Source organism: Kogia breviceps, chromosome 4 (assembly GCF_026419965.1).
Source record: "Kogia breviceps isolate mKogBre1 chromosome 4, mKogBre1 haplotype 1, whole genome shotgun sequence".
Classification (NCBI taxonomy): domain Eukaryota; kingdom Metazoa; phylum Chordata; class Mammalia; order Artiodactyla; family Physeteridae; genus Kogia; species Kogia breviceps.
The window spans coordinates 167,952,117-167,980,077 of NC_081313.1; the positions used below are offsets into that span (position 1 = coordinate 167,952,117).

Consider the following 27,961-nt stretch of genomic DNA (forward strand, 5'->3'; position numbering starts at 1 on the left):
AGAGTGGAGCGTGCAGACCATTTCCTCACAACGTACTTTTTAAGGAGGCAGATTCCTGCTGATTCTGACTTTGGGGGGATGCAGCCCAGGAATGTCCGCTTTGGCAAGCTCCCTGACTGAATCTTCTGGTCACTGAAACTTGAGAACCAATGATTGGGAGGCATGGGTTGCCAGATGGTGAGGAGGCACACCTGGACCGGACAGACATGGACTAGAGAAGGAGTGGACATTAAACACTCTGGACTGGGAGAAGAGTGGCCCCTTGATGTGAGTTTTGGACCCCCATATTCACTATGACCCCTCAGAGAAGAGTGTTTGCAGGTGTGAGCGGGCACGTGCTTGGTGTGGCATTCCTGGAACAGGATAGCAGTGGTGGGTGTACCAGTTCCAAGTCAGAACTGAAGGAAGGTGGTGGACAAGAAACCCCAGAGACACAAAGTCAGGTTGATTCCTGACCGCGGTCCAGTTCCCATCCCATCCCACGAGGCTCAGGGGCCCCTGCATGCCTGCCCCGGGAAGCCCATGCCATGGTCATTACCAGATGTATTCTTGAGACTAAGCACTCCTGGTTTAGGAGATTTGGGACAAAACGCTCCCGGGGTGTGTGGGGTACGGGTGGTGGTGTTAAACCACATAATGACTTTCCTTTCTTATGGGAACAGAGCTTAATATATGAAGGAAGATTATTCCTAAGTAAGGTGCACCAGAAGATCATTGCTTTAAACTGTTTCTTCCCATGTGGGATGAATAGTCTTTAAATCTTCCCCTTTGAACTTCTTCTGTGCTGGGACTCTGCTGGTTCTATTCTTCTCTTCCTAGGAAGGTGGGGTGGTGGTGTCCTTTTGGATTCACCTGGGACCAAGGAGGCTCCACACCGGTGGTTGGTTTTGCCTTGGTGCTGCCTTTGGGAAAGTAATAAAACATCAGGCAATGTTCTCCATCTCCAGCGAGCAGGTGGCTTGGGCAGTCCCTGTGGCCCAAACGTGGCTGCACCCTCCTACTTCCCTGCCCATCAGGCAATGCCAGCGAGAGGTTCAAACTCCCTGGACATGTAAAGTTTTCCACCTTTAGGCGCAGAGCCGAGATGTGGGAGATACCCAGTGAATACAAGGAAGCTTTGTCTTGGTTTCTGGACATTGTAATTAAAAGAATCAAAGTACACTAGGGCCCAGAGAGAGGAGTCATCCCTATTTCTGAGCAATGCCCAAACCTAGCTCACACAGGCTTCTGTTTTTTGATCCCCCAATCCAGGCCAAGATGCCAGGTCACAAAGCTACTCACCCTTTCTTCAGCCAAATAAAATCCATAGACACATCTTCACAATGAAGCTTGAAACCAGTCAAGCACTTTTTTTTATTAAAAAAAAAAAAAGAAAAGAAAAAGTCTAATGGTAAAGTATATAGTCTATACATGCTACAGCTAATTCATTGTTCATCACCCCTCCCCCCTCACATTATATATCCTCATGTATTTTGTGTGTGTGTGTCAAAAGGAAACAAAGACACCATGGGAATGTGTCAGCTTGCCAAGGGTATGAGGAGTGCTGAGATGTCCAGAGATCTCCAGCATCAGCCTGTGAGCAGACACGATGTGGTCAGAACCCACTGCTCCTGGAGGGATGCAAGAAGTGGCCTAGTTAACTTGGTGGCTCCCTGAAGCAGGAAATGTGGGTTGTAGCCAAGGTGACCAGTTTGTTATCACCCCGTGAGTGAAAGGGGTGTTGCTATTAACAATTACATGGGTACAATGTGACAGACGGGCGTACACTGGGGTAAAATACGGACATCTTAGTTGTGTTAGGACTCCTTATTGCCATCATAAGCCTGGTGGGTGCACCTCCTCTTGTATGTTTATAGAAGACCTGAAAGTGAAGGCTACTGGCTGTGGCACTGGGTTTGGCCTCTTCAAGGACAACAGAAGTTGAGTCTCTTCTTCCTGATTGGAGCCAAGAAGGCCTATTTGGGAGTAGACGATAAAAACGAGAAAGGTGGAATGTTGAAACACAATGGGTGGCTTGAAAACTCCACAAGGTAGCACCAGAAAGCAGACGTTACCCCATGGGGCTGGATGGTCAAGTCTGTGAGAAGGGTCCTCAGCAGATGGTCCATCAGCAGACAAAGACTTTGGAGCCTCCTGGTTTTAACTCTGCAACTCCACAGCTCTGTCTGTGACCTCCACGGGCTAAGGTCCATCTAGACATTAGAAGCTTAGCCAAGTTAGGAGCAATTCCTCCAGACTAAGGGAGGGCTTGACGCACCCTCAGGCCTCAACGCAAGCCAGTTTCCTACTCATTCAGGCCTCACGGTTTGACAATAGGGAATCTTCGGTCTATGGTCTGGTACGGTTGTTTGCAAGACAAGACTGCCACGCGTGACTCAGGCCGTTATGTATACATTGTCACAAACCAAAGTGAAGGGCAAGACCTCACCCAACACTTAAAAACTCAGAAACAATGAAAGGATGGAAGCCAAGCCGAGCCACGAATGTTCTCGTTCTTGCTGTTGAGTTGCCAGCTACCTGAGGCCAGGAGCGATTTCTACTTCATTCCACTCAGTGCTGTGTACTCGGTACAGACTAAATAAATACTAGACTGTCCATCCCTCAGCCTAAGAGTAGGGTCTTCCAACCTTGGGGAGATTTGGCATCTGTCCTTTAATGTGGCAAGTTTGTTTTCCTACATTCTACCTGGTAAGGAAATCCCCTGTGGGCCCAGAAATGTTTTAAGGCCAAGAACTTTGTCTAAGAAATCAATCATGTTGAGGGGCTTTGTGGAGGATGTGTAACATGACTACTGGAAGCCTGGTGAGGCTCTAGCAATTTCCCGGCAGGGCAGGGCATTAAAAATGGTTTGAGCTGCAGCCCAGCTCCCCAAGTCTCATCCTGGGACAAGGACATATACCCATCAAATGGCAAAGAAATTCTGAGTAAAAAACTTGAGTAAAGGCCTATTTTATCAAGTGGCAGTCCTAAAATGCAGATTTTCCAAAGATTTGGCGCTATAACTACAAGCTGTAGTTTTGCCCTAGGGTGTAAGATAAAATAGCCATCCCAAGAAAGTATGCAGGGGTGAGGAAAGGAATAAAACCCATCCTTGCCTGCCTTTCTGGGCTGGCATTTGGCCTGTGACCTACTGACATGTATGATCATGGGGTCAGGAGAGGAAAAACCTAAACTAAAGGGAGGGTCACCTGCTTCCCTGGAAGCACCATGAACATTTCATTGTTGATGGCAGAGGAAATGTCACGGGCACTGGGGAGAAAAAACTGGATTCAAGTCTCAGCTTGGTCAATACTTGGATGACGCTGACTTCATCCTCTGAACCTCAGTGCTCTCATGACAGATTGGGGCTAACCCTAGGCACCTCACAGGGTTGAAGTGAGGATGAAATTAAAGGAGGGAGCGTGCATAGGCACCGGTAACCTGCCCGGAGCCTGGCACAAAAGTTATTCCTATGGCCCTGGACATTTGCCACAGTGGTGACTCCAGGGGGTTTTGCATCTGCTCTATCAAATGCGCACAGAATGGTGGCTAGTCCTGGATGGTATCAACCTAAGCCCCCAGGTGAGGACAGCTAGGGAGAGCCACTGGCCATCAAGACCGTCCTTTGCGGCTGCCTGGGGAAGTGCCCTCACCGTGGTAGGAGGAGCTGGAGAGAGGAGTCCTCAGGACACATCTGTGTCCTGAGGAAAGAACAGTGAACAGAGAGAAATGTGGCTTTAGTACCTTCAGTTCACGCCAGAATAATAATAATAAAAAGGCTAATTACTTTTTCATGTGCAGGGAAAATTTTCTATCCAGAAAAAGGCGGAATTAACCCATTTCCACTCAGCTGAACCCTGGGAGGAGGAAATGAAGCCAAAGACAAACGCCTTCGGTGGAATCTGCACACAAAAATCAAAGCTCTTCACAGCCAGGCACGGAGCCATCCACAGCCTGGTCTACACCCAGCGCCTACTACATAGTAGGCACTCACGAAATACTAGAAAAGGTCAATGAAAGCTGAGAGATAATCAGAAAAAAAAAATTTAGAGTTTTGTCTTTTGAAATGTAGTCAAATCCTGCATAACAGCTTCACAAATGGTGTTTAAACCAAAATGGGTCAAAAACTCAGGAAAACGTGCTGTGGGGCTTCCTCCTGAGTGAGGGGACCTTGGAGGGTGGATGGCCCTCTCCCATTCTCTCTTCTGCCCCTGGCTGCCATCTTCCCCCCAAGGTTCTGGGAACAGGGCTGGGGGCAAGTGGGCACGGCAGGGCACCGCAGGACCCTGTCCCAAGACTCTCGGGGTGTGGGATTTACGGGCCTACTGAAGGAAGGCATAAAGATGCGATTGTGGATCAGGGGAGAAGCATCCAGAGCCCCTATGGCAGTGAGGAGGGGTGGGGAGGGGAGGGTAGGGGAGCGGAGAGGGGAAGAGAGCTGTTTGCACATAAATTCTGGCACTACGGGTGGACGGTGAGCATCCCTGGGAAAGCTGCCCTTGTGGTCCCCAAACAATGGCAGCAGATGACTACTCTGCATCAGAGATCTCTGGGGGCAGGGCCAGAGGGCCACTTCCTCTTGCCCTGCAGAGTAGGGTGGGATGAGGAAGGGTGCTGTATTCGTACCCCCGCAAGGCAGCCTGGACCCCAGGCAAGAGCTCTGGGCTGGAAGCCAGAAAGCCTGGGTCCTGATTCTCGTTCTGCAGTGTAGCTGCGTCTGTACGTGACTCAGTGAACCACATCAGTCAAAACGGGTGCGAGGGCTGCCCTGGGTTCCTTCCAGTGAGACCACAGAGAGAGAGAGTGCATGGAAAAAAAAAAAAAAAAAAACTACTGTTTGAGTGCCAGAGAGGAGCAGGAAACAGCAGTAGAGAGAGACAGGAGGTTCTGCCTGGCCCTCGGGTCCCCATCTCCTTATGGGACTACTGCCTACTTTGCCCAGTTTGCTGGAGACTCAGCTGCTGGCCCTTGAGCCACCAGGGTCCCTCAAGGCTGGCATGTGAGACCACCTTGGCTCCCTTTGCTCCACAAGTTGTATCCCCTGGGGTGGGCACCATCACAGGAGCAGGAAACAGGGCTCTGTGGCAGCACCGGGACCCTGGGCAGCCGCCGTGTGGAGCAACCATATGGGGACCAGGGCAGCCTTCAGTAGATGCTACAATGGGTTGGAGGGGTGTTGGGTGTGGGAGCAGCCACCCGGCCCCCACATGCATACCCCAGGGCAGCCAGTTGGCATCTCCCTCTCCCCGCCTGGTTTGCCTCTTACAGGGGAAGGGCACAGGCATGGAAGTCAGGCCAGCCTGGATGCAAATCCCCTTTCCTCCTCTTCCCAGCTAGTGTGCCCTTGGGCCCATTGAACCCGAGTTTCCTCATCTATAAAACAGGTATAATAGTATCAGAGAGGGCTGCTGTGAGGGTTCAGCAGTGCCAAGTACAGCGTTTGGCACTGTACTTGGGGTTTGGCCACGCCCCTAGGTTTCCCAAGGGGCGTGGCTTGTGAATGGTCCCCTTATTCAAACAAACCTTGAGATTCTTGCTCTAGGTAGGCAGAAGTGAAAGGCCCCCCCCCAAAAGCGGGCTGGGGATTCTTGTTTAAAAGCCCTGGGTTGGACCACAGCCTGCAGCAGGAAAGTGGAGCATGCTTGGAGCTGGAAGCACTCCTTTAGAACTGATCAAGGTCCCAGCACAGAAGAGAGGCAGGGTGGCTGCATGGGCCCACTCCTGGGGCAGCTGCATCTGCTTGAACCTGAGAGGCCCATGGACCTGAGGCCTCGGGGAAGACACCACCTCCCTGGAACTGGCAACGGAGCTGACTTCTACAGGATGAAGTTCTTCCCGGGACCAGGCATTTTGGAAACTGAGTGAATCAAGTTGCTTGACATGAATGAACTGGGTGGGGTGCTGAGTCGGGGCGGGGGGCTCCCCATACTCTGCCTGATTCGAGCAACAAGAGACCCTTTCTGTAGTTTCTCCAGATGATGGATTCCCGTCCTAGAGGCCTCAGAGAGTCATGGTCCAGCTGTTGGGTGGGCAGGGAGGCTGGGTGGCAATGCCACTGGCCTTAAGGCGGGGATGCTGAGTAGAGAGAAAGGGGTGTGGCCTCTGAGCCTCCAGGGGATGCTGTGATGGGAGGGATCCCTCTCCACCCAGAGAAGGGAAGAAACCACAGTATTCCAGTCTTCCTTCCTTTGAAGTTGCATGGAGGATGATAAATTAAGAGGCATATTAAATATTTAGGTAAAGCCGGCAGCGTCGTGCAGGACTTCCAGGCAGGAAGGGAGCAGGCTAGGGCTTCTTTCTGAGATAGTTGGAAGGAATCCACCCTTCCCAGGAGGGGGCCCCACTTTGGACCTGGCAGAACCACCAGCCGCTGCTGTTCTTTTCCCGGACCTCGAACACCGTCCCCTCCTGGAAGCTGCTGGTACCTTCGTCTCCTTCAAAGTTGGCCACGGCCACATACAAGTCCTTGGGGCCGTCTGCACTGGGGAAGGGGGCTGCAGCCACTTTCTCCTTGTTTTCTCCCATCTTGCCCATCATCCGTGGCCCCAGCCCACCTTTGCCTCGCATGTCATCCTGCCCCGCTGAGGAGTTGGAGAGAAAAGGTTTGGCTTTTGGGGGGACAAGCAGGGCCCGGCCTGGGACAGGAGCTGCCTTGCCTTCGTTGGGCTCCCGCTGCGGCCCTCTGACCTCTGGAAGGGGCCTGGACGACGAGGAGGTTTTCTTGGGAGGTGGTGGTCTCCGAGGAGGAACCACAGGTCTCTGCTGGGAAGCCTCTTGGAGAGGGACTGGCACATTCTTAGGCACAGGATCTGCGGTCTTGGCCGGCCTTGGAGGGGCTCTGCAGGACGTCTCCTTTGGGCTGAGCCCATCCTGTTTGCTCGTCCTGTCCTGGGCGCGGCTAGGCCCCTCCCCTGGGAGGAAGCCACGGCTGATGGCCACGTCCTGGCCTCCCCCAGCCTGAGGGCTGCTCTCTCCGTCCAACGAGGGTTTCTCTTGGGACTTGGCAGGCCTGAGCTTGCTCCTGAGGTTACAGATGTCCACTTGGTCTTCGCCCTGAGATGGCTCTGTCCTGGGGGAAGGAGCTGGTTTTGGCCTAACCTGAGGTTTGGACTTTAAGAAGGGATTCTGGGGAACAGCTTCCGGCTTCTCCTCCGGTGGATCAGCTTTGGATTTGGAGACAGGTCGGAGGTTGGGCTTCTTCACTTCCTTAGCCAATACTTTGTGGCCACACTCCAGCCCCATCTCATTTTTCAGCTGGAACAACTTGCTTTTGTCAGGTTTGGGCTCTGGTCTCCTGCTGTCCCGGGCTGGAGGCGTGTGTTTGGTTGGGATCATTGGCAAGATCATGCCAGGAGGCTTGGGCGAAGAACCTCTGAGCTGCTCCATCCTCTGTCGCTCCTGCAGCTCCCCTTCGGACTTGATGATGGATTCTTTCCGCGGAGGGAGGCTGGGCTTCTCCTCCGGGTCGGGGTCCGAGATCTCCTCGTAGCCTGCGCACGAGGATGTGTCTGAAGATGCCTTCCTTGGGACCTCCTTACCACCCTTCCAGTCTTTGGACCATGGCATGGCGGAGTCCACAGCCCCATGTGGTGCATCGGGTAGGGGCCGGGACGGGCCAACGGCTTCACTGCCCGTGCAGTTCTCCATTGCTGCTGCATCTCCCAACCGGAGCTGCGTCACCTCACTGGGCAAGGGAGCCAGAAAGTTGGGTCTTGAGGCGTTGCTGGTTTTCTTATACTTATCGATGAAAGTCGCTGGGGCCCATCCTTCCTTATCTTCAATCTGAATGTACCACCAGCCGCTCAAGTTCTTCTCAATCACCTGGAAGGGAGGGCAGAGGAAAGCACTGAGTAGGTATGGTGTCAGGGCCAGTGGGCCAGGATGGTTTGGGAGAACCCACATGCAGCTGGGGTTCTGGAATCAGGGATTTTACATTTGTCAGATTCCCAGACAATATCTCTGGGGGACCATCTGTGAGACTGCTGTGTATCAGAAACATCTTACATGGGGGTAGGTGCTCATGTAATTTTGGATTTCCTCAAAATCAGTCCTTGAGACATGAACTTGGGTGTAGGTAGTTAATTTGAGAGATGATTCCAGGAAGCCCAAGTGAGGAACTGAGGAAAGGGAGAGCCAGTTAGGAGCAGGTTAATGCTCTTGGGCCAGTGGGGCTTAATTTAACAGGGATCCTCTGAGAGACTGTGCAAAATCAGACATTGGGGGTGGGGACACTTATCTCCTGACTCCTAGCCCCTCCCCCTCCCCAAGACATTAACTCTCCCCCTTTCTGGGTGATGCCCTTAGGCGGGCATAGGAGGTGGGAAGCAGTCGTGGGGTTGGGATACAGGGCAGGCCACCAGCGGTGTCTGTTAAACTTCTGAAGAAGTTCAAGGCAAACCCCCGATACAGCCCAAACTAGCCTTGATCGCTGCTGCTTTGGTTGAGCACCAGACAAAGCAGTTGGCTGGTGTTTATATGCCATACCGTATGCAAAATGTACCTCCTTAAATGTGGGGATCACACCTAGCTCATGTTGGGAACTGACGCTGATGGAGGTACAACACACTTTCATCTCATCTCCCTCTCCCTCTGGGATACACACCCATTGACTGGAACGGTGGGTGGAATCACTCATATTATTTAATGTCTTATGTTTCCTGTCTCCTTTTCGTTTAGTACCATGTGGCTGAATTCACATGGGTGAAAGGTGCACACACTGCATGTTATGGGCTGAATTGAGTCCCCCCCAGACTTACATGCTGAAGCCCTAACCTCCGTACCTTAGATTGTGACTGCGTTCGAAGACAGAGCCTTTTCAGAGGTAATTAGGTTAAAATGGGGTCATTAGGGTGGGCCCTAGTCCAATATGACTGTTGTCCTTATAAGGAGATGAGGACACACAGAACGTCCAGAATGAGGGACGACCACGTGTGAACACAGAGAGAAGGTGGCCAGCTGTGAGCCAAGGAGAAAGGCCTCAGGAAAAGCCAAACCTGCTGACACCTTGATCTTGGACATCCAGCCTACAGAACATGAGAAAATACATCTCTGTTGTTTAAACCACCCAGTCTTTTGGCAGCCTGAGCAAACTAAGAAACAGCGATACTGCAGCAGGCTCTGTGCACAGGAGAGCTGATTAAAGATGACAACCACCTGATGAGATGGGGACTGGCATCCCATTGCACAGATGTAGAACCAAGCCTCAGGAGAGCTAAGGAACTCGCAGAGGGTCACACAGAAAGTCAGTGGTGGAGGCGGGAGTCAAAGGCAGCCTGGTGGGCTCCAGAGCCTGAGCCTTTACTACCCAGCCCTGCCCTGGAAAGTAGACCCTGCCTGGGGGGGGGGGGGGGAGCCGTGCCTGAGGTGAGAAAGCGCTAGGGGCCGAGGGCTGTGGGTATGATTCTGCTGTTGCACTCTGCCACCCAGATCAGAGAGAAAGGCAGCCGTAGACCCAGTGCAGGAGCAGAGGCTGGCCTCTGGGGCTGCAGTGCGGGGTTCTGGTTCTGGCTACCTCAACAGCCTTGGGTAAGCCACAGGCCTGAGATGCCACATGACAAAACAGAGAGGATGGTAAGAACAGTAATGCCTACTTGTAGGGTTTCCATGATGACCACATAAGCTAATGTGTGCAAAGAAAATGTTACCTATTAGTATTAAATTACAGGGGAGAGCACTGAGAACGCAGCAGGCATGTGGCAGGCATATACTTAACACGTCCCACTGGAGTCTCTCCATGAAAGAGTACTGATAAATGGAAGCCCTTTTTGTGCTGGGGACCAGCATCTTATCAACACTTGGTAGCTCTGGTAATGACTGAAGGTGATTCTGGGCATACAAGTCATTGTCGGCACATCCGTGAATTCGACAACTCTAAGACTAAGTATGTATGTGAGCAAATGAAAATAGAACAATAATCAAAATGAAATCTATCAATGAGGATTTGCTAAGCTTACACTCTACTATGTACTATGGCAGAAGCTCTCAACATTTGTGTTCACTTTTTTTTTTTTTTTTTGCAGTACGTGGGCCTGTCACTGTTGTGGCCTTTCCGGTTGAGGAGCACAGGCTCCGGACGTGCAGGCTCAGTGGCCATGGCTCACGGGCCCAGCCGCTCCATGGCATGTGGGATCTTCCCAGACCGGGGCACGAACCTGCGTCCCCTGCATTGGCAGGCGGACTCTCAACCACTGCACCACCAGGGAAGCCCCTATTTGTGTTCTTAATTGTGATGTATGGGAGTTTTCATTTACTAGAGAGAAGCTAAGAGCTATTACGAATACAGTCAGTCATACCTCATTTAAATTTTTTTAAAAAATTAATTAATTAACTTCTGGCTGCATTGGGTCTTCGTTGCTGCACGAGGGCTTTCTCTAGCTGCAGCGAGCGGGGGCTACCCTTCGTCGTGATGCATGGGCTTCTTATTGAGGTGGCTTCTCTTGTTGTGGAGCACGGGCTCTAGGTATGTGGGCTTCAGTGGTTGTGGCACATGGGCTCAGTAGTTGTGGCGCACAGGCTCAGTTGCTCTGCGGCATGTGGGATCTTCCTGGACCAGGGCTCGAAACTGTGTCCCCTGCATTGGCAGGTGGATTCTCAACCACTGCACCACCAGGGAAGTCCCCAGTCAAACCTCATTTTATTGTGCTTCACTTTATTGCGCTTTGCAGATACTGCATTGTATTTTTTAAAAATTGCTCATTTTCACAATATTTCAAACTTTTTCATTGTTATTATATGTGTAATGGTGATCTGTTGTCAGTGATCTTTGATGCTACTATTGCAAAAAAATTACGACTTGCTGAAGGCTCAGATGATGGTTTGCATTTTTTAGCAATTAAGTATTTTTTAATTAAGGTCTGCACTTTAAAAAAAAATAAATTTATTTATTTTATGTGTTTATCTTTGGCTATGTTGGGTTTTTGTTGCTGTGCGCGGGCTTTCTCTAGTTGCGGCTTTCTCTAGTTTCTCTACTGTTCAGTGAGATGCTCAGGCTTCTCATTGTGGTGGCTTCTCCCGTGGCGGAGCACAGGCTCCAGGCACGCGAACTTCAGTAGTTGTGGCACACGGGCTGTGCCACAGCGAAGCCCGGTCTGCACATTTTTTTAGACATAACGCTATTGCACACTTAATAGATTATAGTATAATGTAAACACAACTTTTATATGCACTGGGAAACCAAAACATTCATGTAACTTGCTTTATAGTGATACTGGCTTTATAGTGGTGGTCTGGAACTGAACCTGCAATATCTCCAAGGTTTGGCCTGTAAACGCAAATGCAAAAATCACAAGAATGGAGAAAGAAAATAGCCTGGGCTTTAAAACCAGAGAGATTTGGGATCAAATCCCAGCTCCACCACTTACCAGCTATGTAACCTTGGACATTTACCTAACCTCTCTTTGTCTCAGATACATCTGTAAAATGGGCTGGGGACTTCCCTGGTGGTGCAGTGGTTGAGAATCCACCTGCTAATGCAGGGGACATGGGTTTGAGCCCTGGTCCGGGAAGATCCCACATGCCGCTGAGCCACAGATCCACTAAGCCCGTGTGCCACAACTACTGAGCCCGCGTGCCTAGAGCCCGTGCTCCACGACGAGAAGTCACCACAATGAGAAGCCTGCGCACCACAATGAAGAGGAGCCCCTGCTCGCCGCAACTAAAGAAAGCCCGCGCACAGCAACAAAGACCCAACGCAGCCAAAAATAAATAAATAAATAAATTTTAAAAAATAAAAATAAAATGGGCTGAATGTATCAACCTCTTGGGACTTCTGTGAAGATCAGTTATGAAGGATGTAAGGTACTTGGCACAGATAAGTGTCTGTATCAACATTAAAAAAAAAATAAAATGGGCTCAATGTATTGACCTCTTGGGACTTGTTTGAAGATTAGTTATGAAGGACGTGAGGTACTCGGCACAGATAAGTGTCTGTATCATCATTATCATCATATCATCATTAGTAAAGCATGTTTTGAAGATACACAGACCAAGCAAGGAACTAAGGTATTCCTTGTAGCTCCACTGCTAGAATACTGTGGTTCCATTAATGAATTCTGAACACTAAGATGATGTTGAATTGAACCAGGAAGCAAAACTGGAGAAGAAAACAAAGGATACAGCGTTTATCATAAGAACTCTTGGTTAAACCAAAAACTGTAGGGTCAACTATTTCTCACTCAAGTCCTTCAAGTCATCATTAGCAGAACCTATGCTTACATCACAGAACAATTATAAAGCAGAGAAGTTTCAAGGATGGGTTACATCTGTGCTTCCTGGAAAAGAATGCTGGGTATGTGAGCTATTTATTGGCTCAGCTTTAGCAAAAACAGACAGAATAAAAGCCAGAAAGGACACAGGGGAATGGTTCTGGTTGAAGTGCGGGGGCTGCCTTGGAGGGAGACTCCCCAGCGCCTCCAGAAGACCCCAGGGATCCATTTACTCCCTACTGCACACAGAGTCAGCCCTCAGCTTCAGTGCATTGTCCAGAACACCTTGAGCTGCCCTAGGTGGATTTCGGAATGCTCTGAGCCAGGGAGTGCTGGTGTGTATCGGCAAATGCCCTGTTTGCCAGCACGCTCAAACAATGGTGTGTGTTTGTACAAAATGCTGGAAACTCATTGTTTTAAAGGAGAAGGTTTAATCATGTTTTTCAGTGCTCTTGGGAAAAAACAAACAAAGAAAAAAACTTCTATAATACACAAGCCAGACTTCTGGTTTCAAGATGGGGGATGGAATGAACAGCGGTTTCCCCTTAATGCAATAAAGCCAGGAAACAAATGAATATCAATACAAAGCCAAGTGCAGAAAGAGTAAGGGGAACAGTTAGTGGACCAGGAATTGTGAGGAATCACTGATGGTCAGAAGCTGCAAAGGGAGGCTGTGGCCCAGGACTGATGCAGGGGGTTTTGTTACAAAAGGTAGTAGCAGTGTGAGGCCTGCCAGACTTTGAGGGGGTAGAATCTGAGACTAGGAAGGCCCAGGGGCAAGTGACAGGGGATTAACTGGGATACCACGGCAGAAGCAACAAGGCTGGTTGACCCCTCTATGCCTTTTATTCCATTCCTGTAGGGTAGGTGGTATGAAGGAGGTGATTGCTCACGAGTGGAACAGTGAAAGAATGAGCTTGGGTCAGAGACAAGACACTGCTCACTGGCTGGCTCAGAAGTCCCCGATCTGGCACTGAAGCCAGTGGAAGTCAACCAGCCCCTCGCGTACACTCCCCAACTGGGCTGTCTGACTGCTGCCTCTTCTTGTACTGCCCAAGACAAGTCCTTACACCATGAAAAGAACTGAAATAAATACCAACAGCACTGCAAAGGATTTACAACCGAGGAGAGAGATCATGAACAATAACATATTTAATATCCTTAGACAGATATAGAAGGGCATTGACATCATGAAAGAACAGGCTATTATGAAACAAGAACACATAACTATTAAAAAGAATCAATAAGTCCTCTTGGAAATAAAAATGATAGTTGTTGAAATAAAATAAGAAACAGACTGAATTGTTAAAGCGCAAATTAATGGACTAAAAGATGAAGCAGAATGCTCTAGGAATGCAGTACAAAGGGATGAAGGTGGAAAATATGAAAGAAACGTTAAGAGACATGGGAAATAAGGGCAGAAGCTCCCATACTGTTTCATAACCATTCCAAAAGGAAAGAATAAAAAGAGTGAAGACAGTCATTATTTAAAGAAGTAAAAGTGATGGACTTCCCTGGAGGTCCAGTGGTTAAGACTCCATGCTTCCACTGCACAGGGCAAGGGTTTGATCCCTGATTGGGGAACTAAGATCCTGCATGCCATGCGGCGGGGCTCCCCTACCCTCCCCTCAAAAAAAAAAAAAAAAAAGAAGTAAAAGTGGGAAAATTTCTAGGAAGATCTCCTGAGTCCTTAGATTGAAAAGACCCACCACATGCTGAGCAGGATATAAAAATAAAGAAACATACCTAGACATGCTTTAGTGAAACGTCGGCATTTTAAAGACAGTGAGGAGCTCCTGAGAAAATCAGAGAAATGACGGCGAATGAAAAAGAGAACAAGGACCAGGTGGATAGTAGCTGCTTCCTAGCAACACTAGACACAGGAAGAGAATGGGACAATCTATTCAAAGTGCCAAAGGAAGATGACTGGAATTCAAAACTCCATCACTGAAGAACGAGGGGAGAATAATAGTCATTTTTCATAACATCAAGAAAGCATTATGTACACAAATGAGGGCCTGCCCTTAGTTAAGGATTGAGATGTATGGTCCCATAGAAGCTAACGGAAGGGTAGGGAAGGGACACCAGTGTGAACCCAGGGAGGCTTCCCAGAGGAGGCAGGGATTTGAAGAATGAGGTGGATTTTGATACGCCAAGTTCAGTTCTAAGAATGGCCTTGAGAGCCTTCTATAAGAAAGCAGGTAGTGGACTAGGAGCTGGGTTAAAGGAAGGTTAAAGGCAGAGAGAGCAAGAGAGGTGGGGAAGGGCCAGCTGAACCAGTGGGGTTCAGAGGAAAGCAGTGAAAATAAGGCTGAACAGCCATGGGAGGAAGAACAGCCCTTGATGTGGAAAGATGTTAAGAGACAGGCGTATGCTTCAAGTTAGAATAACATACATGTTTTAAACAGCAAAATGGGGGAACTGGGCACAGAATTATCTTGAAGCACAAGCGAGATGCCTTGTGAGTTCTCTGTGGATTTGAAGTTAGTAAGAACAGATCGGGAGGAAAAAAATAAAGGAGCAGATAAAAAGCCTTTTAGAGCCTTGGAGGTATTTCCACCATCCCCTCAGTTTCTCTGTGAGGATTGGGATTTGCATTTTAAAAAATTAGTTTGACAGGATTCAACCCAGGTTCTTTAAACACCCCTGCAGACAGCCCTCCTGCTGTCTGCATGAATTAAAGGACACTTGGCTTGAGGAGAACTTTCTAGAGAGGCTTGGGCAGAATCAGTGGTGGTGAGACTGAGGATGCACCTTAGGGAAGTCACCTCCTCCTGGGCTCACTGGGCAGCTGCCCTGCGACTCGAGGGGGAGAGCAGGGGCAGGAGGTGTCAGAGCGGGAGGGAAAATGGCGGGGTTCTTTGGAGGCCTAGAGAAGTGACTAAAGACCCTTAGGACACGTGCCACACTTATGCATTGGCTCAGTAATCATTTGTTCACTCTTTATTTCCTTCGTTCATTCAAACATTCATTCATAAAGGAATGGCTCTCTGAGCACCTACTGTGGACCAGCCCCAAGGCCAGGGTTAGGGACGAGAATGAAGAAGAAAACACTCCCTGGTTGTCTGGGTGTTAGCAGGAGGCTAGTGGGGAGATGGATTTTCATTGATTCAACAACTTTTATTGCAAATCTATGACGTGCCAGGCACTGTGCTAGCTGTGGGGATACAGAAGTAAAAAACAGATATGGTATCCATCCTCCTGAGATCCCTCAATACTGGGCAGATAAACAGCAGGCTGTCAATAGCCCTAGTTCTAATCTGGAGACAGACATGGGTTCAAATCCTGACTCTGCCACCTTTTCGCTGTGTGACCTTGGACAGCACCTTTTATCTGAGCCACAGCTTCCTCCTCTGAAAAATGGGGATTGTAATAGTCCTGCCTCACAAGAGTAAATGATGATATGATTAGGCGAGATATGGCATGTCAGGTGCTTAGTGCAGTGGCCGGCACCTAACTGCTATCCCATTACTTACGGGCTTTCCTGGAAACATGGGAAACACCTTCAAGCTCTAACCCCATGAGAAAGAAAAGAGAAATGGGAGGGGAGAAAGGATTTATGATGGCCTTTACGCAGGGAATGGAGTAGACAAGCAAAGAAGTGGGAAGTAAAGGGGAGAGGAGAGGCAATCAAGGAAGGAGGAGGTGATAAAAAGAGGCAAATCTATAGACACAGGAAATAGATCAGTGGTTGCCTAGGGCTGGGGCAGGGGCACTGAGAGGGATTGGGGGGACGTGGGGAGGGATTGCTAATGTGTACAGGGTTTCTTATTTGGGTGATGAAATGTTCTAGCGTTGATGGTGGTGATGGTTGCACAACTCTGTAATTAAACTAAAAACAACTGAATTTTATACCTTAAATCACTGAATCGTATGGTATGTGAATTATCTCTCAATAAAGATGCTACTAAAAAAAAAAAGAATACAGAAATAGGAGATGGTGCCTAGAATCAAAAATCACAAGTAGTACAAGCTTTTGTACAGCAAAGGGAACCACAAACGAAAAGACAACCAATGGACTGAAAAAAAATTATTTGCAAATGATATGACCAACATGGGCTTAATTTCCAAAATATACAAACAGCTCATATAAGTCAACAACAAAAAACCAAACAACCCAATTGAAAAATGGGCAGAAGATGTAAACAGACATTTCTCCAAAGAAGACGTACAGATGGCCAACAGGCACATGAAAAGATGCTCAACATCGCTAATTATTAGAGAAATGCAAATCAAAATTACAATGGGGTATCACCTCACATGGTCAGAATGGTCGTCATTAAAAAATCTACAAATAGGGCTTCCCTGGTGGCGCAGTGGTTGGGAGTCTGCCTGCCGATGCAGGGGTCACGGGTTCGTGCCCCGGTCCGGGAGGATCCCACGTGCTGCGGAGCGGCTGGGCCCGTGAGCCATGGCCGCTGAGCCTGCGCGTCCGGAGCCTGTGCTCCGCAACGGGAATGGCCACAGCAGTGAGAGGCCCGCGTACAGCAAAAAAAAAAAAAAAAAAAAAAAAAAAAAATCTACAAATAAATGCTGGAGAGGGTGTGGAGAAAAGGGAACCCTCCTACACTGTTGGTAGGAATGTGAGTTGGTGCAGCCACTATGGAGCATGGTATGGAGGTTCCTCAAAAGACTAAAAATAGAGTTGCCATATGAGAATGGCATATATCCGGGCAGAACTCTAATTCAAAAAGATACATGCACCCCAATGTTCACTGCAGCACTATTTACAATAGCCAAGACATGGAAACAACCTAAGTGTCCACTGACAGATGAATGGATAAAAGTGTGGTGTGTACACACACACACTGGAATACTAGTCAGCCAGAAAAAAGAATGAAATAATGCCATTTGCAGCAACATGAATGGACCCAGAGATTATCATCCTAAATGAAGTAAGTCGGAAAGAGAAAGATAAACATCATATGATATCACTTATATGTGGAATCTAAAATATGACACAAATGAACTTATCTATGAAACAGAAACAGACTCATAGATAGACAGAATAGACTTGTGGTTGCCAAGGGGGAAGTAGGTGGGGAGGGACAGACTAGGAATTTGGGATTAGAAGATGCAAACTATTATATATAGGATGGATAAACAACAACGTCCTACTGTATAGTACAGGCAAAGATATTCAATATCCTGGGATAAACCATGATGGAAAAGAATATGAAAAAGAATGCATATATATGTATAACTGAATCACTTTGCTGTAGAGCGGAAATTAACACAACACTGTAAATCAACTATACTTCAAACAAATAAATTTAAAAAAAAAATAAAAAAAGAATCACAGGTAGGCAAAGGGAGACCACGTCCACTCACCTCGACCTTCAGGCCTGCCTGGAAGCTGATGCCATCAGGAATGGTGGTCTGGAATTCAGCAATGGTGTAATATTCTTCCTCCACTTGGGGTGGGATGGGAGGCTTGGGCAGACCTCGAGGCTGGTACAATGAAACACAGTGTTAAATCCACTATAAATCCATTCCCATGGCGCTGAATGGGAGGCGCTAAGGGATTGGGGCACACAATCACCCTCAAGGGGGCGCTGGCGGACCCTTTTGGATTCTAGGACAAAACAAAGGGGACCACTCAGATCGTCTTCCAGATAGGTCACTGGTCTTTCAGCTTTAGGGCAATTAGGAAAAACATGGGATATTTGCCTATAATCATGAAAATTTGGGGCAAGACAATATTCTCTGAACTTAAGAGGCAACAAGGGTTGTGAAATGAACACAGGTTTGCAAGTCAGACCCATTGGTGTGACTTTGGGCAAATCCCTTCCCCTCCTGGAGGCCTCAGTTTTATCTCCTGTAGAATGTGGGTAATAACAGGATCTACCTGGTGGGGTCACGGAGAGCATTCAATGAGTTCATGCAGTGAAACACTGGCATACTGCCTGGCACCCAAAAGGTGCTCAATACATGGCAGACATTAAAAAAAGAAAGCCCACTTTCAAAGTATCGCTTACAGAGTTAAAAATGGAGTATGAAAGTAAAATATCAGAACGGCACCACAAGCAAAACGTGTGCCATTTTGGTCTCAAGTTACGTTATTCAAGAAGACTTATCTAAGATAAAGCGGAGTGGGTTCAGGAAGCAGAAAGTACATCCTGAGACCTAACTGTCACAAAGCCATGGGCGAACTGTTTGATCTCCCTAGACCTCAGTCCTTCTACATGTCAGTGGGATTAGCTTCACAAGGCTGCTGTGTGGGCAGGAAAGAATGCATCCTTGAAGAAGGCGAGGTGAGTGTCGGGGGGCTAGTCTCAGGTCAGGGTCTGGCTCCCCAGTTGCAAGGGTCCACTTACTATGGTCATATCTCGGCGAGGAGGGGGTCTCTGTCTCATCTTGGGTGATCCTATAAAAAGACAACAGATAAAATTCCTGAGGTGGACACCACGAGAGATCTATTCTCTCCTGCAGGAGATTAGGCCTCACATTCAGCACAGGCATCAGTGAGCGACTGCGACGCTTCCTGTGGGAGAGCCCAACTAGAAAGCGGACACTCAGACTGGGTTCAGGACTCTCCATCAACCAGGGGATGGTGCCCAGTCCTGGAGCGATGGAAAGCTTTCCAGCAAAGGCAACAAGTGCAGGCTTCAGAGTAATGCAGAGGTGGGAGGCTACAAGTTATGTGACTTTGAGCCGCATGGTCCTCTTCTGGAGAGTGGGTGATAATGCCTCCTGGAAGCAGTGGTGGAGATGAAAGTTAACAATACAGGTGAGGCTTTTGGCATGTGGCAAGCACGCATTAATGGACTGCCCCTGGCTTTGTGCTCTGGAACAAACCCAAATTAAACAATGCATAAACAGAGCCAAACAAACTTGGACTGAGGACTTCAGGGGTTTTTACTCTGGAGTTGGGCTGCCCCTGCTCTGGGTCTCAGGGTCAAGAAGAGGATGACTCAGCAGTGGTCCAAGGCTCCTGGTTAAGGGCAGAACATTGAGGAAGGCACCCCACATGCTGTCAGAGCTGGTTTAGCATGGGTCTACACAGAGGTGTAGTTCAGTAGTTGGCGTGTAGAGAAGACTGCTAAACTCTTAAATACCCATTTTTCTTGTCTTCTATTAGAAAAAAATCACAACAGAGTTTTAGCCAGACACTTCACTGCCTACATAAAGACTACATTTCCCAGACTCCCTTGCAGCTAGGTACTGCCATGTGACTAAGTTCTGGCCGATGGGATGTGAGAGAGTAACAAGTCTGTAGCTTCTGAGTCCAGTCTTCCACTTCTCCCTGCCTCATTTTCCTTGGCTGGACTGGTGGTGAGCCCTCCTGGACCAGGAGGATGAGGGCAACACAAGACAGATACAGCATAACAAGACTCGTGACTGGATAGAGTTGCCATAGCAGCTCTGGACATATACCTGACTGCTCGATGAGAAAGAAATAAACATCTAAATTACTTGAGCCACTGTTATCGGGTGTATGTGTGTGATAGTAGTGCTCCGGGAGTCTCTGCTTGAGCATCTAAACGTATATATCCTAACAGAGACACAGGCTTTCAGATTTTCACCTGCTCCTCTAGTGTTAATGGGAATCCTCCTATGCTCTTGGCCATGATAGGTTCCTGCCATGGCATGTCAGTGTTTTCTCAGAGTGGCTGAGAACAATTGAGAGACTCAAGAAGTTCACTGACCATAAGAGTCACTTTAAACAGCTGGAGAAGACCAGCGAGGGGCAAGTGACTGTATCCTTGTGGCTAGTTTTTAGTCCTTTCCCAGCAGACAGATTCGTTCTGCCCTGTACAGGGTCACATGCTTGAGGCTGGCATCCTGGGTATGCAGCAGACAATAATGAACCTACTCTCAGGTGTGCTGGGAACATTAAATGGTAAAATAGATACAAGGAAGCTTTGAAAAGCAAGATGAGTAAAGAGCTATCTTTGGAATAAACCCAACACAGGGTCCACTTTTTCTTCCCCTGGCTCAGAAATGAGGCCCTGCAGAGAGACCACTGGCACTTGAGTCAGAGGGACTTGGGTTCAAGTCCTGGCTCCACTGTTCAGTAGCTGGGTGGCCTTGGACAAACCCCTTCATCTCTGTTTCCTAACCTGTAAAATAAAAGGAGTAGGTCCTTCAAAGGCTGTTACAAGGAGTCAGTGAGACTGATTATAAAATTCCTGGCACCTAGTAGGGGCTTGAGAAACAGGAGCTCTGGCGATATGAGACAGTGGAAAAAACATGGTTTGAGTAGGAAAGCCACATCTCTCCACTCAGGTTCTGCAACTTGCTGGCTGAATGATCTGGAACAAGTGACCTGGGGTTTGTGAGCCTGTTTTCTTATCTACAGGATGGTGGGCAGCAGGGCTGCCGTGAGGATGAGGGACACCATGTGAGGACCTCTGGGCACAGAGCCTGGCACGTAGTAGGTGCCCAGCTGCCAGGAGCTCAGGTGGGCGTCACTTACTCTGCTTGACGTCACTGTCGGGCGCCGGGCGGCCTTCAAACCGGCCATCCCTCTGGTTGTTGAGCAGCTCCTTCTCCCGGCCCACCGAGTTCTGCTGCCGGGAGACGCCGTCCAGCTCGAGGACGCCCGCATGGGCTGGTGAGCCAGGGCCCAACTTTGGGGGTAAAGGCTCCCCGCTGCTCTTCTTTAGGTAGGAGGCTGGGGCCCAGCCCTCTTTGCCCTGGTACCTAGGAGGAGGGGGAAGGATACCCGTCAGGCTGCTCTGCCAGGCCCATGGGAAGAAGTTGCACTCCTACTGTGAATACCACTTCGGGTCCCAGATGGCAGGAACGATGGACCACGACCTCCCCAGGGCCAGAGGCTGGCACTCCGCTTGCTGCCTCCTGATGAAGCCTAAGCCCTCAGCTGGGCCTCCACAATCTGGCCTCTCCTTACCTCCCCAGCCTCGGCTCTCTCCTGGCAACCCCCATGTCCCGTCCACACCACATAGCTTGAGCTCTACCAAAAGTTCCACCATGTCCTGCCCACACCACATAGCTTGAGCTCTACCAAAAGTTCCACCATCTCTCACCACCCTGCCCCTGCCCTTAGAGACCCTCTGCCTGGAAAGCCCATTCTCTTTTGTGCTCCTCTTTCCCAGCTCTGCTTAATACCACATGCCCCCTCTCAAGCCTTTCCCGAGCCTCCCTCCACGGTGCCCCCACTGTCTCCTGCACACCCCACAATCCCAGCACCTATAACACACAGTGACACTTGGCTGTTGATGGTCCTGTCTCCCCACTTAGAACTCGAGCTCCTGGGGGCGAAGATCATGGATGATTCATCTCTGTGTGTGAGGGCCCTCGCTCCCAGTGAGTTGAGTGAAGAAAAAAGGGGACAAGTGGACAGAATGCCAGTGGACCTGGCAAGGGTGAGCAGCCACAAAGCTCTGCTACAGTCATTGTCCCCGTAGAGTCAATCACTACTGGGACAATGATGATAACGATAAGTGACACTTAGTGACACTCCATGTCACTCCTGTTCCAAGCACTTTATAGCTATTGCTATAGTTCATCCATCCAACCTGGGGGGTTGGCAAAAATGGATTCAGACCTAGAAAGCTGGCACCAGAGTCTGTGCTGCTTTGCTGCTTCTTCCCAGAAGCCCCAGCTCCCAGCACAAAGCCTGGCATAGGCAGGGTGGGCCTCCAGTCATACTGCTTAACAAGTAGATTAAACATGCGTTCAGATGAGAACGAAGCAGGTCGGGGGTTGGTTCCAGGGTTACCACAGGTCACTGAGCTTTGGAGTGACTGAGACCCTGAGAGACCAGCTCACTGAATTCCAAAGGGAATTGAACGAATGTAACAATCATTTAATTCTCTGCACTATGGAACTCAGTTGAACAGCATGACCAGAGGGGTTGATTGGGACCAGAGGTATGCTGCAGTCAGCTCACACCACTTGTGAGAGCCAGCTGTTCATATCTCTTCCCAACTCAGCATTTAGCGCCATCACAGTGGGAGCTTAAAATCTGCCACGGTGGGAGTATTTACACCACGGAAATTGGCAAACACCACAACTCAGGAGCATTTTCCCCTGGAGAGCTGGCTGTTAAAACTGCCAGCACCCCACTGGTCTGAACCACAAAACAGGTGCCCACACCTTTGGGGATGACATCTAACAGACTGGAGATGATATATGGCAGGGTCACATCTCTTGTCAAGAATCACCTTAAGAACTAAATAGCACTGCATTTCAATAATTTAAAAAAAAAGTCCTTTATAACTAGAAGCAAACTTAAAAGGAGGCAGAAATCTGCAGTTTGGTTTCTGTCAATCTTAAGATATCCTCTGAGAAGGACTAAATCTTGTGCTAATTGGAAGACGTCAGACTACACACAATCCAGGCAACAACTATGAGATAGTTCATCACTCGGGGGCACAAAGCCATAAGCAGAGAGGCAACACATGCAATGCTGAGTGGGCTTTGGAGTAGAAAGGTATGGGTTCAAAACCTGGCTTGGTCACTTTCTAGCTTCAGTCAAACCTTCTGATGACTGTGGCAACAGCCACTGCAACCTCATGAGGGACCCTGAGCCCAGTCGAGCCACCTGAATTCCAGAGCCACTAAGTTTTGGGATAATTTGTTACACAGCAAGGTAACACATACACTCCAGATATATGAGTTATTGTTGTCATTACTCTGGCTTCAAACCTCAGTTCTGAGGAAGTCTTCCTGACTCTCGGGCTGAGGAGCCCTCTTCTGTGCTCCAAAGTCCCGTGCAGCCCTCCTACACCCCACTCGCCTCCCTGCCCTGTACTTGTGTCCGAGTCTGTCTTCTATGCCTGTGGGTGTGAACTACTGTCTCTTTCTCACTGTTGACTCACCAGCTTTCAGTAAAGAGCTTGGCCCAAAATAGATTTTGGTGTAGGTTTGCTGAATGAATGAAGGGTCACACACTCAGCCCCACGTGAGTGGTCCCAATGTCCTGCCTCATGTCCGGCCTCACATCAAGGCACAGACACCAGGTGGCAGGGACCTCAGGCTTCTTCTCTTGCCCTAATTTCCTGAGGTTGCACCCTGCCTGCCCAGGTAACCAAGGAGGGAGTTCCCAGGACTTTCATAACTAAAACTGGGAAAGTCCCAGGCAGAACAGGACCACCTTACCTACCTATCAGCTTTCAATTCCATCACATAGGTGAAAGAGCTGTGACAAAGTGTTTGGAAAGCCGGTCTCCACTGGACTCTGAGAGATGACAGCAAATGATCAGCTTTAGGACGGGCTACTGTCCATGTGGTGTTTAGCATCCTGTTGCTCTCAGAGCGGGGCTGGAGTGGGAAATCACTCACACAGGGCAGCTTCAGCCTCGCCTTACTCATTACGAGACACATCTGGAGGTGGAGACCAGTCTTGCTCAGTTGGGTTACTGCTATGCGTGGTTCAGTGTGTTTAGAGACGGTTTTGCTTATTATGGATTTTTAGAGAAGGATATGGGTAGGGCAGGAAGCCAAACAGCACAGAGGAGAAGCGTCCTTTTATAGCTCAGGCTGAAACCTCACCTCCTCTGCAACTGCTTACAGATATCTGTGCAGCTGGAACCTATAGGACCTGAAACCCACCCAGCTGCAGAGGGTACCTGATCTTCCACCAGCCTTCCAGGTTTTTCTGGATGACCTCCACCACAGCTCCTCTCTCCAGGTTCATTTCATCTTGGTCACGAGCTGTGTATGGGTAGATGACTATGTACTTCTCCTCTGTGGGGACAAACAGATGTTGGGGTAAGTCAAGGACACAATAAGCCCTGGGACGTTGATGGCCAAGGCTGTGATCTGAGAGATGCCCTCATAAGGAGGGATTTCCTCCAAAGACTTCTGTGCACCATCTCTGCCCCCCACCCCACCCCAGCCCCTGGCCCCCAATAAGCGACCCTCACTGAGCCCTGGATGACCCTGTGCAAGCAGCAACAGGACACAGGACAAACGGCAGGTCAGTTCCTCTGAAATCCTCCAGCATCATACATCTGCACTCACCTTCCTCAAATCTGTGCCTCAAGGTCACCTTCCTTGACCTTGCCTTATGTAATACCCAGACCCATGGCACCCTCATCCCCCTTACCCGGGTTTATTTTCCCCCCTTACCAGGAATTACCTTCTAACATACCAGATAATTTACTTATATTATGCTCCATGTCTGTTTCCCCTGCTAGAGTAAGAGCTCCAGGAAGGCAGGGGTTTGAGTCTGTCTTGTTCATTCCTCTATCTCTAGCACTGGGCACGGTACTGGGAATATTGAGGAACTATTTAGTAAAATAGTCAATGTTTAGTAAATGAACAAGTCCCAAAGGGCCTGGTGGGAGTCACCTTGCTCATGCTGCAGCAGGGGCAGGGTGGATATTAAACCCTCTGTGGCTCCTCTGCAGTTCTTAGTGGTCGAGGGTCAGGGACAAGCTGGATCTGACAGCATATGGTTTGGGGTGGAATCACTACCAGGGAGGAGACAGCTAGCAATGCTCATTACCTAGCTGGTAGCTGATCTCCATTTTTCATTGTTTTTAAGCCCCTGGATCCAACCACGCCTGAAGCTTCAATTTTATTTTTTAAAATTATTTTTTTTTAATTGAGATATAATCGACTTATTGGTGTACCACATAGTGATTTGAGATCTATATCATGAAATGATTGCCTGCTTCTGTTTTCATTAACACCACTGGGGTGCCTTCCATCCCACTCTCAGTGGTTCCCTGCTCCTACCCCCAAAGCCAAGAGAGCTGCCTCGGGCTGTGTCCCTCCCTCAGCAGGACCGTACCTCCCGACCCCCTGCAGGGCCCCGCTGGCAGGGTTGCTGACTGCCACACTCAGGCAGGGCCCTCCAGAGAGCAAGAGCATAGCTCCCATTCCCAACACTGCCAGCAGTGACTGCTGAGACAGATAACAGATGAGTGTCCCAGGGGAGCCCGTGAGGATAGGAGCGGGCTTTCCTGTTTGGGTTACATTGCAGCCCGCAGGGAGGGCCTGAGCCAGTTGTGGGCTGACGTTGATGGTTAGTGTGTCCAGGCTGCCTCTCTCTCTCTCACTCTCGCTGGGAAAACACCACAGGCTGTCTGTGGCCTTCCCAGCTGGTGCAGAGGGAGGCAGAAAACACACAGGGCGTTTATTTATTGATTGATCTAGCCCCCTGACCTGCTCTGTGGGGGCTGAGCTGACTCAAGCTGCACACATCCTGTATACAGTGCAGTCAGCTGTTCTCCTCACTCACAGATGCAGGCTGGGGTGTCGGTGCTGTAAAGGGTGCTGGGGGCAACTCAACCCCGTGGATGCACAGAAGTTTTGTCTGGCCAGGTGAGAAGCGGGCACTGCCTGGGTCCCGGACTAGGTACTGTCAGTACTACAGGCCCTGGACTCCTGGGGATTCTCTAGCAACCGGAGGCCCTCTCTGGGCTCCGTAGGATGCTCAGGGTTCCCTAACAAAGGGGAGTGGGAGACCTTGTAGACTACGTGGTGGGTAGCACTGCCTGCTTACCATCCATCTGGTAGCACTGCCAGCCTCCAGCCACATGTTTGGGTGAGGCTGACCTCGCCACCACCCAGAGGAATGGGGAGGGTGCATCACGCTGGCCTGGCCAAAGCGACTGGCCACCGTGATTAGTTCAGGGATGGCATATGACCCAATTGGGTCAGTTGGAACCAACTGATTGTGTTGAAGGAGAAGCATTTTCTTTGGTGGGTGCCCCTGAAGGGTGCCTGGAACTACTGTCACCATGAGACAATGGTTCCAGCAAGGTGGAGAATGGGAGCTGAAGGTGGCGAGAATAAGCCTCAGGGGCCAAGGACAGGTAGAAAGGGAATGTTGCCTGCCAAGCCAGCAAACAAAGAATGCTGCCTGCCATCAAGCCATGAGCCACTGCAGTCACCCCCAACAGTGCACCCTGAGGGGAATTTGGGATGGATAAAAACAGGAAGCATTCTATGCTCTGGATACTGGCCTTAGATAGTTAAGATGCATATCTAAGGAATAATTTCAATGAGACCAGATTCTTGCATCTTTCCATTCATAGAAAAGCACTAAAATCATTAACTTAAGATATCTGGGGCTTCCCTGGTGGCGCAGTGGCTAAGAATCCGCCTGCCAATGCAGGGGACACGGGTTCAAGCCCTGGTCCGGGAAGATTCCACAAGCCACGGAGCAACTAAGCCCGTGCACCACAACTACTGAGCCTGTGCTCTAGAGCCCACGAGCCACAAGTACTGAAGCCCGCATGCCTAGAGCCTGTGCTCTGCAACAAGAGAAGCCACTGCAACGAGAAGCCCATGCACTGCAACGAACAGTAGCCCCAGCTCGCTGCAACTAGAGAAAGCCCGTGCGCAGCAACGAAGGCCCAATGCAGCCAAAAATAAAAACAAATAAAATAAATAAATTTATATTAAAAAAAAAGATATCTGTTTTTTTGTGATTAGCAGTAATCTTTTGATGTTAGACTACATGTTTTGTTTTGTTTTGTTTTTCCAGCCAAAAACTCCTACGTATCCTGGTTCCTCCCTTACCTCTTTGGAGCAGTTCCTCAGAGCTATCTGAGAGGCTGTCTCCCAGGCTAGAGTCCTCAGTGAGGTGCCTGTATAAAAGTTAACTCACAACTTCTAGGATGGGCATTTTTCTTCAGTTGGCAGACATTTTCAAGCTCCTGGATCCAGCCATGCTCGAAGCTGACCCTACCCTAGGGTTTTCAGTGACACGAGTCAATACACTTCCCTTTTGCTTAAGCTCGTTTGACGTGGGTTTCTTTTCCCTGGCCACGCAAATGCACCTGATGAAGGGAACAGGTCACCGGCTCAGCATTACAGGGGCCCCCAGGCATCATTTTCTACCCTGGGAAACTTTAGGGGCCCAGGCTGACAAACACCCTAATCTCCCTCCTCCCAAACCTACATGCCAACACACACGGTACAGACCAGATCACCGTTTCTCACATGCAACAGGCACGGGCAGTCCAGAGCATGCAGATGCAGGGACCCAGTTCCAAATACCAAGCGGGGAGGAAAACTCTGAGGTAGGCACCTTGACGCCAGCTGATGGCATACAGGTCCCCCAGAGTCCGGCGGCGGCCCATGGGCTGGGGCAGAGACCAGTATCTCCATGAGACTGGATGGGCAGCATGTGGAGGCGAAGGGCACAAGGCAGAGGTAAGAAGAAAGCAGTTCCAGTGTCTTGAGGCAAAGGCGGCACCAAGCACGTGCTCCCACTTAGGAGCAATTATTTCTGTGTCTATGCCACGCCCCAGGTGTCTCAGAAGGACCAAATTCCTGAGTACTAACCTTGAACTTGAATGAAGAGCCACCCAATAGACACAATGCTGTTCCTAGCATGATTATAAAGAGGCATTAAGAGAAGCCCTCATGGCAGGGGGAAGAAATGTACAAACCCTTAGGAAAATGTGGTCTCTCTCCCATCTTCTAGCTGTGTGACCCCGGGCAAGTGTCTCTACTTTCTGAGCTTCTTTTCTCATCTGTAAAATGGGGACAATAATCAGTCCCTTACAGAGACATGCCCCGTGGTAGGCATCATTAACTGTCTAAGGGAGCGATAGTTTCCACGCAGCACATGACTACCCCTTAATCTGAGTTGATTTTTGCACTTTCTCCTCATTAGCGCCGCCCCTAGACCCTGGTGGGCCCCACAAACGCAGAGCAAAACATAAGGCATTTTACTCTGCGGGTGCTGGCTGCGATACAACTAAATGCAAACCACATATGCATTTTTTTTTTTTTTTTTTTTGCTAACCTTTGAGCATAGAAATATCCCTTCTCCTTACCCTCTTTTCTGTTAAATACATACTCAAGTGGTTTTGTGTTTTCTAAACAGTCAACTAAAAGCCCCAAATATT

At 49.2% G+C, this 27,961-nt stretch overlaps 1 protein-coding gene across 3 annotated transcripts in view; it reads right to left on the reverse strand.

Moving 5' to 3' along the window:
• Positions 1-1,324: 1,324 nt before the first annotated feature.
• The window catches only part of SH3PXD2B (SH3 and PX domains 2B), a 112,296-nt gene continuing 85,659 nt past the window's right edge, over positions 1,325-27,961 (reverse strand). For 2 of the 3 annotated variants that reach the window (XM_059063482.2, XM_067032318.1), the window contains 5 exons: positions 23,720-23,837; positions 20,602-20,828; positions 18,500-18,549; positions 17,514-17,633; positions 1,325-7,800 (listed from right to left, as the gene is read on the reverse strand). In XM_059063482.2, coding sequence (XP_058919465.1) covers positions 6,265-7,800; positions 17,514-17,633; positions 18,500-18,549; positions 20,602-20,828; positions 23,720-23,837 — 2,051 coding nt within the window. In that variant the 3' untranslated portion in view covers positions 1,325-6,264. Of the gene's footprint in view, positions 7,801-17,513; positions 17,634-18,499; positions 18,550-20,601; positions 20,829-23,719; positions 23,838-27,135; positions 27,220-27,961 lie in introns of all 3 variants that reach the window. The other variant, XM_067032319.1, reaches the window with a different exon arrangement.